This window comes from Camellia sinensis, chromosome 4 (assembly GCF_055761805.1).
Source record: "Camellia sinensis isolate YWXY chromosome 4, ASM5576180v1, whole genome shotgun sequence".
NCBI lineage: Eukaryota > Viridiplantae > Streptophyta > Magnoliopsida > Ericales > Theaceae > Camellia > Camellia sinensis.
In genome coordinates, this window is record NC_138964.1 from 161,518,903 (window position 1) to 161,531,844 (window position 12,942).

Genomic DNA, 12,942 nt, shown 5'->3' on the forward strand with positions numbered 1-12,942 from the left:
TCCCTAGAAGGTCGGTGAGAGTGCCTTCCACTCCTGGTGTGCTGAGGGACTTCGGGGATTGCTCTTTTTCCCCTCTTCTGTGTATTAGTTGCGGGTATCGGCGTATCCTGCAGCGGGTATGTTGGTTGCATGATATTATTTTGCATCATGAAGTTGACGATCGACTGTAGGTCTGCCAACTTGTTTGCCAAGTCTTTTACTTCCTCATCCCTCCGTAGGCACCTTTCCCTCCATACCTGAAGGTTATCTTCGTTATAATACTTGCTTTGGTCTGTTCTCTTCGAAGTATCGCCCTCCTGGCCGACGTCTTTTTTACCGTGGCCTTGGTCATGAGTTTCTGCATTGTGGTTGTCTCCTTCGACGTCAAGGTCAATTGGTCTGCCACTCCCAGCAGGAGTGTCGCCCCTAATGTTTTCCTTCTGTCCGTTACTGGTCATCTATTCTTCTAAGTTCCCACAGACGGCGCCAAATTGTGTGGGTGATTTTCCGACCACACTGCCCGCCTAGTAATCAGCTGGAGAGCACCGGCAGAATAGATGGCTTCAGCAAACTTGTAACAGAAAAAAAAAAGCTCCAGCGGTGGCTCTTCCACCCGGGGGCACTCCGACGATCAAGTCAGTATATCTCTCAAAGATAATCAAGTGCTAAACTCACTACTCAAAGCATAAAACTGCGTACCTTAGACCCACGGGGGTGCCTCTCTTTTATAGTTTACTCAATCCTAGTTCCATTAGAAGCCTGACTTCTATGGACTCCCATTCAGTGCTTATTTTGGATTTCTCAAGAGATAAATATAAACTCCCTAAGAGCTTTATCCTTATCTTAGCAAAGTTTTCTCTTTACTCTAGGACTCTTGCCCCTATCCATTATCCGTTTATCTCGGATTCCGATATCTTCGGAGATAACCTCGGCCTTGCCAAGATAACCTCGGCGTCGCAACCAGGACACGCGGCACTTCGGCTGACACGTCGGCGTCACCTTGCCACGTGTTGGTATTCAGAAAATACATCCCCACATTATTTATCTACGTATTTTATTTTTTAAATCTAACTCCAAAAATAATAAATAAAAAAGATTATATATGCTGGTTGGTTTTTGTTTTCAAAAACAGATATGGATGTAACAATACAGAGGCATACAATCTCTACTACTGTTCTGTTCATGGTTTTGGTGGTTTGAATTGTTTTTATATTTTAAGAATCACATATTATAATACTTTATGTGGATGAAGTTTTAAACTTTCTTTTTTTAGATGAGACATGCAGTGATTGTAATACTCTGTTAAATCATTGACTGCAAAAAAATTTTTTTTTAAAAAGTGCATAAGTTAAATTATGTTAAAAATTTATAAAATTTTAAACCGCCAAACCGATTCGCATCCATCCATCAATCAATTTAATCTATATATATCGAATTGGCAAATAAATGTAAAATTAATTTTTTTCAATCTATCAATTTAACCGACACGAATTAAAAATTCTGTGACCGGACCCCTACACACGCCCATCCCTGCCCATTCTTGTTGCCGAATTATGGGCCATTTGGTTAGGATTGCAATTGGGATGGGCAATGGGTTTTCGCAAGGTCTTGATTGAATCGACTGCTCAGACGCTGCCTATGCGATTAATTCGGCTATGGATATTCAGGCCCCGTTTGACAAAAGATTATTTTAGTTAATTAGCTAAAAAATTATTAAATTAGTCAAAAAATTAACAATTCATACCGAAAAGTCAAAGATTCTCTTTTCTTTCTATTTTTTACACATCTTTTTGTAATTAGCTAAAAAGTCATCCCAAACATACAAATTTTTTTTACCTATCTTTTTAGCCAAATAGCCAAAAAATTACTAAATTAGCCTGTTCCCAAACGAGACCTCACTCTCTTTTTAATTGTTAAAAAGAAAATGAGTTGGACCCCCTCAAGGAGGCACCCCTTTAACCCCCTCTCTCTGATTGATCAATTTTTTTTTTTTTTTTTTTTCTTCTCCTCCAATCACCACCCGCCACATGTGTGTGGGATGGTGACGTGATGATTGAAAGGGATCTCAATCACTTCCCATGTTAAAAAAAGCTACTCCCTCCGTCCCAAAATAATGGTCCCTTTTGGAGAATCTAACTTTTTTTGGTAGTACAATTATTGTACTTTTAAAAATTTGATTTTCCAAAATTACCCTTGATAGTACACTTTTTTGGGAATATCAATGCCATAATTGTACTTTTTATATTATTTATGAATTTAAAAGAAGGGCAAAATGAGAAATTTATATTATTTTTGTACTTGATTTTTAAAGAGGAACTAATATTTTGGGACAATGAAAAATGAAATAAGGGACTAATATTATGGGACGGAGGGAGTAAATGATAACCGCTGGACTACAACTCCATGATTGGCTGGCTTAAACGGTTGGCATACATATCCTCTCTCTCTCTCTCTCTCTCTCTCTCTCTATGTATATATATAATAATAACTTGTGTACTATGAAAGTGGCATCCACCAAGAAAGCCAGCCAGCCTAGCGTCGCAAGTAGTCTAAAGTCTCCTTCCATGACCTTTCAAAACAGACATCATCGTACCCCACCCTACCATTCATGCCTCCATCTTCTCTATTTGACAAAACCACACACATAAATTAATAGCACCGAAACACACCACGTACCTTCCTATGTTTTTCATCACACAAAAACCAAACACACCACCACACCACGCACTTTGCCTTTGACATATTCAAAATCTCTCACAATCAAACACACATCATCACAATATATATACAAATTCAAATAAAGCAACTTTGCCAAATTCATTTCCACGTGATTCTATACAAAATTCTTTCTTATTACTTGCTTGCTTCTACGCAACAACAATTACAGGGAAATTTTCAAAAAAGAAAAAAAAAAGAGACTTACCAACTCATCACCTTCGAATTACAATTACAGTGAAGGACAAGAGTGACAAGTCTCAACAAAAACTAACCCAAGAAAGAGAGAAAGGAATTTCACTTTACCCCCCTCTCTCTGATTTATTGGATCAACTTCTCTCAACACCTGATTAGATATACATATACATAATTTGATTCAAACACAAACTCAACAAAATGATGAACCATTCAAGTTCAACTTCAACCCTGTATATACACAAAAACTATGTTATAATGAGTCCGCTCTCCCGAAAATATTCATATCACCTCTTGTGATCTTCCTCTGCTTCTTGCGGGCTTATTAGGATGGGGGTTTTGTTTTATGCAACAGCAGAGACACTTCGGCGATCTCTGCTTAAGCAATCGAACCCCTCAATCCTCACTGCAGCTGGAGTGTGCCCAAATTTCATTCGGGCACATGATCCGCTTTTGCGTGCAGAGGACGATGGAGAAATGGGTGGCTGCAATAATGGAATGAACTTGTCATTGCCGAATTGTGAATCTTGGATCAGAGGATTCGAAGCCCTGCTCGGTGGAGACCCACTGAAATATGGCGGTGACGAGGGCACTTGGATATTGGATTTTTCTGCACCATAACTTCCCTGTTGTAAAGATATAAATTGAATTTTGATTTGGATTAGTAATCAGAGAAAGCTAATCAAAGAGCACAAACAATTTGTCAAAAAAAAAAAAAAGCCAAATGATCTGCATAACTGAATAAACTTCCACTGCTAGCAGAAACTAAAGAAACTGAAAATACCCACAAAAGAATAAACACAGAAATACAAAATTTTGAGTCCTTGAGGAACTTTGTTGAATATAATCCATATAAGACAGAAGTAGGAAAGCCAAAGAAAAAAAAAACAAAAATAAAAAATTTGACCCTTAGATTTTGGGGTGCTTTGGAGTTTAAGCATACATCCAGATATATGAATGTTTCATAAAGCTAAAGTTTTGTTAATATTTGGGGTTAGCAGTTCAGATTCTTCAGAATTAGATTCCTTTATTTTTGTATCATTTTCTAAGCAACCAAACAAACCATTAAGAAGTGAGGCAGTGACTTGAAAAGAAAAAAAAAACAAATTGCTATCAAAATAGTGGGTTTTCTCCCCTAATATTATAGGTAAAACTAAACCCAGAAGAGGTTTTCATTTTCTAGAGTTTCAAGAATTAAAAACCCATAATACCAAAAATCAAATCTTTTTATTTTGCACCTTTTCTGGGATCAAATCTTTTTATTTTGCACCTTTTCTGGGTAGCAAAACAGAGCAGAAAGAGAAGGAAAAGGGATTACCTTGGTGAGAATCATGTCAAGTAGTTCAGTTCCTGCTCTAGAGTCGGAAATTTCTGTTTGGTAACTGATAAAAACAATGAAATCAACAAAGAAAGATTAGATCTTTTGGACCAAAAATAAAAAAAAAAAATCATAAAGATAAAATTAATAATTGAAGAACAAATTATATACTACATACTTGGTGTGCCATCTAGAAGAGGGTCTGATTTGGTCGTTTAAGGAAGGATTCAAGAGTCCGATTCGCCTAGGTTTAGGGCAAACGACGGAGCCAGAGACATAGATCGAAGCCCCCCTCATCTCTCTAGAAGTTGCCATGGCGTTGATGTTCGAGATCTGCAACTTCAAACGCCTGTATCCACAACCACAACCTTTTCGGATCCAATCTTCACATACATATACATATACACGTATATATATATATAGAGAGAGAGAGAGAGAGAGAGAGAGAGGACCTGGGGCAAGCTCTGGAGGGGGTGGCTCTAGGGATTTGGAGGAGAGGGAAGACCGAGGACCGAAGATGAGAGAGAGATAGGAAGTTGAGCTGGGCTACATATATGATACTATATATATATATCCTCACGTATATGTATGTATAGAGAGAGAGATATTTAGATTCACAGAAAGACATAGAAACGCCAATCACGGACAAGAACAGCTATGTCCGTGAGATCACTTCTTTATCACCGTTCGATGCAGTGGATGTGGTGTGGGATGCATTTCTCATCTCACATAGGCCTATTTTAGGAAGGCGATTAAAAGTACTCGTTTGGTATGAGATTATTGAATTAAAATAGTTATAAAAATAAAAAATAAGTTAAAAATTTAATAAAATAAAATATTATATTTAAATTATAATTTTTTTATTTTATAAAAGTCAAAAAAATATATTTAAAATGAAATTTTTTAATCCCATACTAAAAAATTAAAAAATCAAAAAAATCAAAAGTTAACTCATATCTCAAACGAATCCCACGGCAACTTATTAATTTTTTATTTTTCTGGATCATATAATATGTCTTTTTTTTTTTTGAAAAATTTATTAAAAAATTCTTTTTAAAGTGTTTGTATCTCGATTAATTTATAAGATATTCTTATATTTTAATAAGGGAAGACTTATTTATAAGTCATTTTTTAAATACTTATGGTAGGCTAAGCCCTGCGTAATTTCTTATAAAGTCTCAAGTCCTATTTAAATAAGAATATATTCCACAAGATCCTACATAAACGTAACGTGACGTGACACTTACATAAACGTAACGTAACGTGACATCTATATAAACGTAACGTAACGTGACACATTACGTTTCCTAAACTTAATGAGTTTTTATTTTTTTAAATTGAATGTGAAAATGTTGCTAATTTATGTTGGTGTCACATTATGTTTCATATAAATATGATCTAGGTAATATTCAATTTCCTATATAGGAAATTGAATGTTGCCATAGATCATAGGTGTCACGTTATGTTTATGTAGGTGTCACGTTACGTTACGTTTATGTAGATATGATCTATGGTAACATTCAATTTTCTATTCAATTTCCTATATAGGAAATTAAATGTTGCCATAGATCATAGGTGTCACGTTACGCTTATGTAAGTGTCACGTTACATTACGTTTATGTAGATATGATCTATGGTAACATGCAATTTCCTATATAGAAAATTGCATGTTACTATAGATCATAGGTGTCACGTTACGTTACGTTTATATAGATATAATGTATGGTAACATTCAATTTCGTATATATGGTTTTACTATTATTTATGATATTAACAACTAATATTGATGGTAAATGTGTCAACAAACTTTCCACAGGACTTATGGGAATATAAGTTTTTTAATAGGACCATATATAGTATAAGTCTCCCTAATAGGACTTACAAATAATTTTTCCTTTAAGGGGTTCTATTATTTGAACATTTAATCTAATAACTTTTAATTCTCATATTTAAAGTCTTTTATGGACATATCTACCCTTACAAATATTTGTTGAACGATTAGTAATTTGATGACGTGAATATTCGTATTTTACAATGTGAATATTCATATTGACGTGTGCATGTTCACATTGATAGTGTGAACATTCACACTGACAATATGAATATTCATATTGACATTTTAACATTCACATTGATGGTGTGAACATTCACATTAACGATGTGAACATTCACATCACGAAACATTTGCACTATAAATGTGAGTATTGTTAGGAATATTTTGGTAACTATATCATCCATATGACTTATTAGAATATAAAAAAATAATGTAGACTAAATGAAACATAGGGGTGTCTTGGGAAGTTGGTACAAAGCTGACTTTTGGCTTTTTACCAAGTTTTTTAACTTTTTTGGAAAGTGATTTGGGAATTTGGTAAAAAACTGACTTTTGAATTTTTGGTTTAATATTTGTTTATAGTGTTAACTCAAATTAAAATGACCAAAATACCCTTACTCAACATAAGAAATTTATTTTTTACTTTTTGTCATAGGCCCCAATTTGTAATTTCAACACTTACGTTTTTCTCTCTCCCCAAATGAATTTTTGTTGCGTTTTTGGCCGCCAACTTTTTTCCCCTTGGATAAAATACGTGGATTTTTACAAAACTTCCCAAAACGACACATAAATAGGTGAAAATAAATTTATGAAAAGTGCTCCCCTTTTTTAGTACGTTTTTTAAAAAAACATTAACTTGTAGCCTACTTTTCAAAATAGGTCATAGGCAATCTTTTTTTAAAAAAATGAACTTCTACGTCCGTCATAATAAATAGATTTGTTGTTTAATAAATCTTGAAAGAATAAATGACATTTTTTATTAAATACTATAAAAACATGTCATTAATAGTTAATTTTTAGCGACAGATTACAATTTTTGTTATAAAAAATGTCACTAATTATAAGTTTTAGCGGCAATTTAAAAAAATTATCACAAAAAAATCACTAATTTTCAACTTTCCACAGCAGTTTGAAAAATTCGTCACAGAAAAATATCACTAATTGTAAATTTTAACAATAATTTATAAAAGTCATAATAAAAAAATCATTAATTATTAATTTTTAGTGGCATATACAAAAAATATCATAATAAAATACTTTTAACGATGATTTTAATATGATTTTATTTTTTATAAAACTTCATGAGAATTAAATTAAACTATTAAGATCAAAATTACACGTTTGAGAGTATTCTACCTAATTCTACGATTAAATGCGATATGTCGTAACTTTTTGTTTCTCTAACTTCTAATGTTTTCATGCCAATGAAAATGAAATCTAGCAATCCCTCCGTACACCACATTTGTTATACATCTGGCCTATTATTGAATATAAGTTGTCGTTTTGTTTACTATTTATGATATTTTATTTTTATGATTTGATTCATTGATTTTTTAAGTCCTAATGTATAGTATTAATATAAAGAGAAAAATAAAATTAGATTGATACAATGGCAACCATCTAAGTTTTATGAAAAATCAACAATCTACGTACAATCTACGTGTTGATAGGACGATGTTAATATTTTGTTTAATTGATTGGAATTGAGTGGAATGAAATTGATATTATTTAAAATGATCATTTTCTTATAATAGTAAGGAAAATGTTTGAGGGGCACAATTTTTAGGGCCACAATGGCTCAAAACTGTCAAAACGACGTCGTTTTGAGTGCAAAACATGCCAAAACGACGTCGTTTTGACAATTTTGAGCCATTGTGGTCACAAAAATTATGGCCCCTAGTATTGTTGTAATAGTAAATAATAATTTAATTTATAATATATTTTTATTATTATTATTTTAGTAAACCAAATGTGATAATGAATATTTTGATGAAATTATCATTTCATTTTAATAAATCAAATGCTATTTAAAGAATTCTCTCTAACTCTATTTTCATTAAGACAACTATTTGGGATCACTTTTTTATAATCTAAATAATTTATTTTGTATGACCTTTCATACACATCATTTATAAAAATTAAAAAAAAAAATATCAATCCGATAATCATAAAATTTTTATACGATTATTAGATCGATTTAATTTTTTTCATAAATAATTAACATAGAAGACTTTTATGAAATAAATAATTTGAATTATCAAAATAAGACCAATTATAAATCTTATTGGCCTGAACAATTATCTGAAGTTTAAAAACCCACATCTTTCATTAAACTAGCATGATTTGTCCTTCTTACTAAAAGTCAACAATCTGAATGTTGGTAGGACCACGTTAATGTTTCGTTTTATTGATTAATATGGAGGACTCTTGTAAAATAAATGTTTTAAATTATCAAATTAAGACCCGTAATAAATTTCATGAGCCTAAATAGTTCTTTCAAATTCAAAAACCCAAATCTTTCATTAAGCTGGGATGGTTTGTTCTTCTAACTTCTTCAATATACATTGAAGCTTGTTGCATGAATACCTCAATTGCTTTCCTCTTTCTTTTACAAAATTGCATTCAATGTGTCTGTCTATCCTCACTTTTTGTAGTCTTAGGAGTTCCTTTTTACTCCAATGCAAGTTTCCTCTTTCAAATTACTCGCATACAAGACATCTCATTTCTTCAACTACATTATGCAATTATCATATAAACTTGTGGATGAGTTAGTGTAAAAATTTTACTACTTTAGAAGTAATTTGCAATTCTTTTAGAATTTGAATTTCTCTAAAGTCTAATTGAAATGCTAAAGTTAAGGATAACTAAATATTTCATTGGATTATTTGTGGATTGGCATTTTATGTGTATTGAGTAGAGTAAAGAATTCTATTTTTAAATTCTTTTAGACAGTATCACATAAGACCCCATAATATCATATTTATACATGTAAAATTAGTTTAAGTTACTTATTTCATGTATACAATATAAAATATATTTTACAATTAAGATCATGATTCATGCATCGAGGATTTGAATTCATTCTTTTTGCTGAAAAATAGAAACAAAACCCAGCTTTCGAAACATTTTCTCTTTAAGACGCAATATACCTATGTAATATATTGTTTATAGTATTTTTGTAGTGTCTTAAAATGAGTTGTTTTGGGACAAAATTAAAAAATAAATAAAAAATTTTGTTTTCCCTTCCCCTCACCCTTTGGCCACTTCTATCCGTCTTTCTTCAGCAACCCTTCTCTAGCACCACCAACCACCACCTCCCAACCCCTTTCTACCTCTAGTTATCATTGCGACCTTAACCCTCGTCACCTCTCTTTAGCCCAACCCTGCCATCATCGTGCCTCTCTTTCCTCTCTCATACTCTCCCTTTCGGTCAGACCACAGCCACCAACCCTCCTCCCCAACCGTGCAAAGAAAAAAGAAGATGAAAAGAAAAGAGGAATGGGTCGTGCGACTAGAGAAGAGGGGTTGGATGTGGTACGACAGAAGGGAAAATGAGGCATCGCTATAGCAAGGTTGGGAGTGAGGAAGAGTGGTCACTGAAAGGGGTGATAGAGAGGAGTCTTCCACTACAAAAAAAAATAAATAAATAATATTGAGAGAAAAAATTTAGGGATAAATTTTTTTTAGGAACTAAATATTTTTGTTGCGAAAAGTGTCGTTATTATATTTTTAGGAACTAAAATTAGACATTAATGATAAATTATTATCTTTTCAACATCTAATTTTTTGTCTCAAAAAATAAACTATTTTGAGACCGAATTATTTGGTACTTTTTTAAAATTTTATTGTTAAAGGTCTTGTATTTTCCTTTAAGACCACCTTTAAGTCACGATAATAGAAATTAATTTTTAAATATCTTTTATAATAAAATTTTTAATTTTAAAAATTAAAAAATTTAACCTCTAAATTTTTTTATATATTATAGTGATCGGAGATGGTGTGAGTGAGTGGCAATTGGGACGAAAGGGATGGGGAATTTTTATTGTTTTTTAACATTATTTTGAAATACTATAAAATACTTTAGAAATTCGATAGAAGATCCGAATTTCAAGACAGGAGCGTTATATATGATTCCAGTCCACAGTAGAAAAAGACAAAACATATTGCAAGTTGGCAATACAAAGGCTCCGTTTGGTAGAGTTTTGTAACTATGATTTGAGAATATGAGTTGTATTTTGAGTTTGTGTGTTTTAGAATTATGATTTGAGTGTAGAAAATTTGTTTGGTTATGGTTTTTGAATAAAGTGTTGAATTGAGTGTGGAATTGAGTTTTGAATTGAGTGTAGAATTGAGTTTTGAAAGTTTGATTTGACATGTGAAGTAAGAAAATTTATTTGGTTATGAGTTTTGAAAAGAATTTTCAAAACTTAATTCAAATTGCTATAACTCATAACAAAACACATTACTTTCACATTATTGAAATTTTGATCAACACTCATAACCAAACTCTTTTTAAAATTCAATTAAAAAAATTTATTATTAACAAAAAATAACATTAATCAATTTTTTAATTGAAAATACTACAAAGGAAATAATTTTTTTTCAAAATAAATATTCAAAAAATTTAAATCATAAATATTTAAATAATTTAAATAATCTAAAAAATTTAATAAGTAAAAAATTAAAATAAATATTCAAAAATTTTAAATCGTAAAAATTTAAATAATTTAAATATTCAAAAAATTAAAATAATTTAAAATTTTAATATTTTAAATTTAAAAACAACTCTACACTCAAATCGTAACCAAACACATAAAACAAAACTCAATTAAAATCGTAACCAAATACATAATAAAAAAATTAAAATATTTAAAAATATTTTTATAAAATAGAGTTTGAATTTATTTTTATAAAATATTTTAAAATTTAAAAAATTAAAATCGTAATATTTAAAAATTGAAATATTTAAAAATATTCAAAAAATTAAAAAATTAAAAAAATTGTAACATATTTAAATATTAAAATATTTAAAATCTTAACAAAATTAAAATATTTTTAAAATATTGATTTGAATGGAGTTTTGAAAATAGTTTTGAATTATGTGTTTGGTTATGAGTTTTGAAAAGTAATGATTATGTTTTGAATTGAGTTTTGAGAAATGAGTGTAGAATTATGATTTAAAAACTCTAAACAAACACCATACTCAAAAGTGAGTGTGGAACTAGATTTTGAAAACTCCACCAAACGGAGCCAAAGTTTTTCGTTTTCGTTTTTTTATGAACTACAATTGGCAATACAAGTTGGGACCTACAAAACACATGTTTTTGTTTTATATCTTTGATTTCCCCATTGATTCTTCCGCCCCCTATTTCTACTGAACTTAGCTCGAAATTATAATTAAAATTTACTTTTTGAAAATTTGACGAAATCTAATTGGATGCCATGAAATCGATTGAAATTTTAATTTTTATGAATTTTTTTTATAAGATACGATCTATTTTAAATTATAAAATTATTATACCGACATAAATCAATCCAATCAGAATATAATATTTTAATATGTTTAATATTAAAATATAAATTATCAATGCTACATATTTTATAATAGAAGTTAAGAGAGAACAAACTTATGCAGCATTCTCATCCGTCTTTCTTCATTTATTTCCAATGTGTCATTCAATAATTTTTTTTTTAATTAATTCCTCAAATGTCTTTAAGAATCCCCCGTTTACATTAAATTGAAAAATCAATAAAACTAAGTTATATTATGTGGTTGTTTTTGGTTCCTTAACTAACAAAACCGAAAAACTTAAAATTTTTCACCGAAAACCAATCTTACACCCATACTTGAAAGATATAATGGTTACAAATGTTTTAAGACAAAGAAACAAAAACATTTAGAGATGGAATGCTGGACCTTTTTAAATTTGGTTGGTTGTCTTATGAGTTTGCAACAATAAAAAATATTGTCTGCCATTAAAAAAAATTTATTTAGAAATTGCTTAAAATTTTAAAATATATATAATAATAAATTTAAATTTAGCATGATATTGATCATACTCAAAATTATTAAAATCTATACTTATTTTATTTTTCGAATTATGTAGTATTGTTACTCAGAGGATCAACAAAGGAATATACCTATCCAAGAAACCAAACCCTTTCAAAATTCACAACCAATAGATACAATCTTCTGACTTTTGTTACTCTGCTGTACCCTATTTTTTTGCTTCCTCAGCTAAATTTGATATGAAAAAACAAAAATGAGAAATATATTCAATCATAGAGCATCCATGGTCCAACTTGTTGAGAAGTTGCTATCTTCTCAAAACCATTCACTGTTGGAATAATTTTTTGTGTAAAATAAATAATCAGAAATCAAATCAAATAAATAAAAATAAATTACTTATAGAATTTATTTACCGAAACAACTTAACAATAAAACAATCAAGTCGAGTGTGTGACACTCTATCCTTGAGACAGATTCGTCCAGCTTCGGTGCTTACGGATAAATGGGGTCTATCTCCCAGGATACAATGATCTTTATACAGATTTTAGTAGCACTCTAAACAATCTGTACAGCGAAAAAAACCTGTGTTCTATATTCTTAGAATTTTCCTAAAATTATACAAAGAATATATATGCAAGAGAGCAAAATCTAGAAAGCAACAAATGAATTTTTTGGATGGTTTTTATTGTCAAAATCTGTTGGAATGAGACTTCTATTTATAGGCGTAGATGGTGATCCTTGGACAAATCCGAACAGGTGCAACTTCAAACTGAACAGGTGCAAAAATCTATTTGAAAACCTGTTTGATCCGTTGGAACAGTTTGATCTGTTGGAAACTGCTAGGCAGTTTTAAAATTGTTTGGGAAGAGACAAAATTTGTTTGGTGTAAAC

At 30.7% G+C, this 12,942-nt stretch overlaps 1 protein-coding gene across 1 annotated transcript; it reads right to left on the bottom strand.

Annotated features, from left to right (window-relative positions):
• Window positions 1–2,771: 2,771 nt before the first annotated feature.
• On the bottom strand, window positions 2,772–4,975 carry LOC114257733 (uncharacterized). The gene is made up of 4 exons (XM_028197522.2): window positions 4,660–4,975; window positions 4,386–4,556; window positions 4,208–4,271; window positions 2,772–3,515 (listed from the first exon to the last, which is right to left on the bottom strand). The coding sequence occupies exons 1-4, from the start codon at window positions 4,833–4,835 to the stop codon at window positions 3,234–3,236; spliced, it is 693 nt and encodes a 230-aa protein (XP_028053323.2). The 5' UTR covers window positions 4,836–4,975; the 3' UTR covers window positions 2,772–3,233.
• Window positions 4,976–12,942: the final 7,967 nt, after the last annotated feature.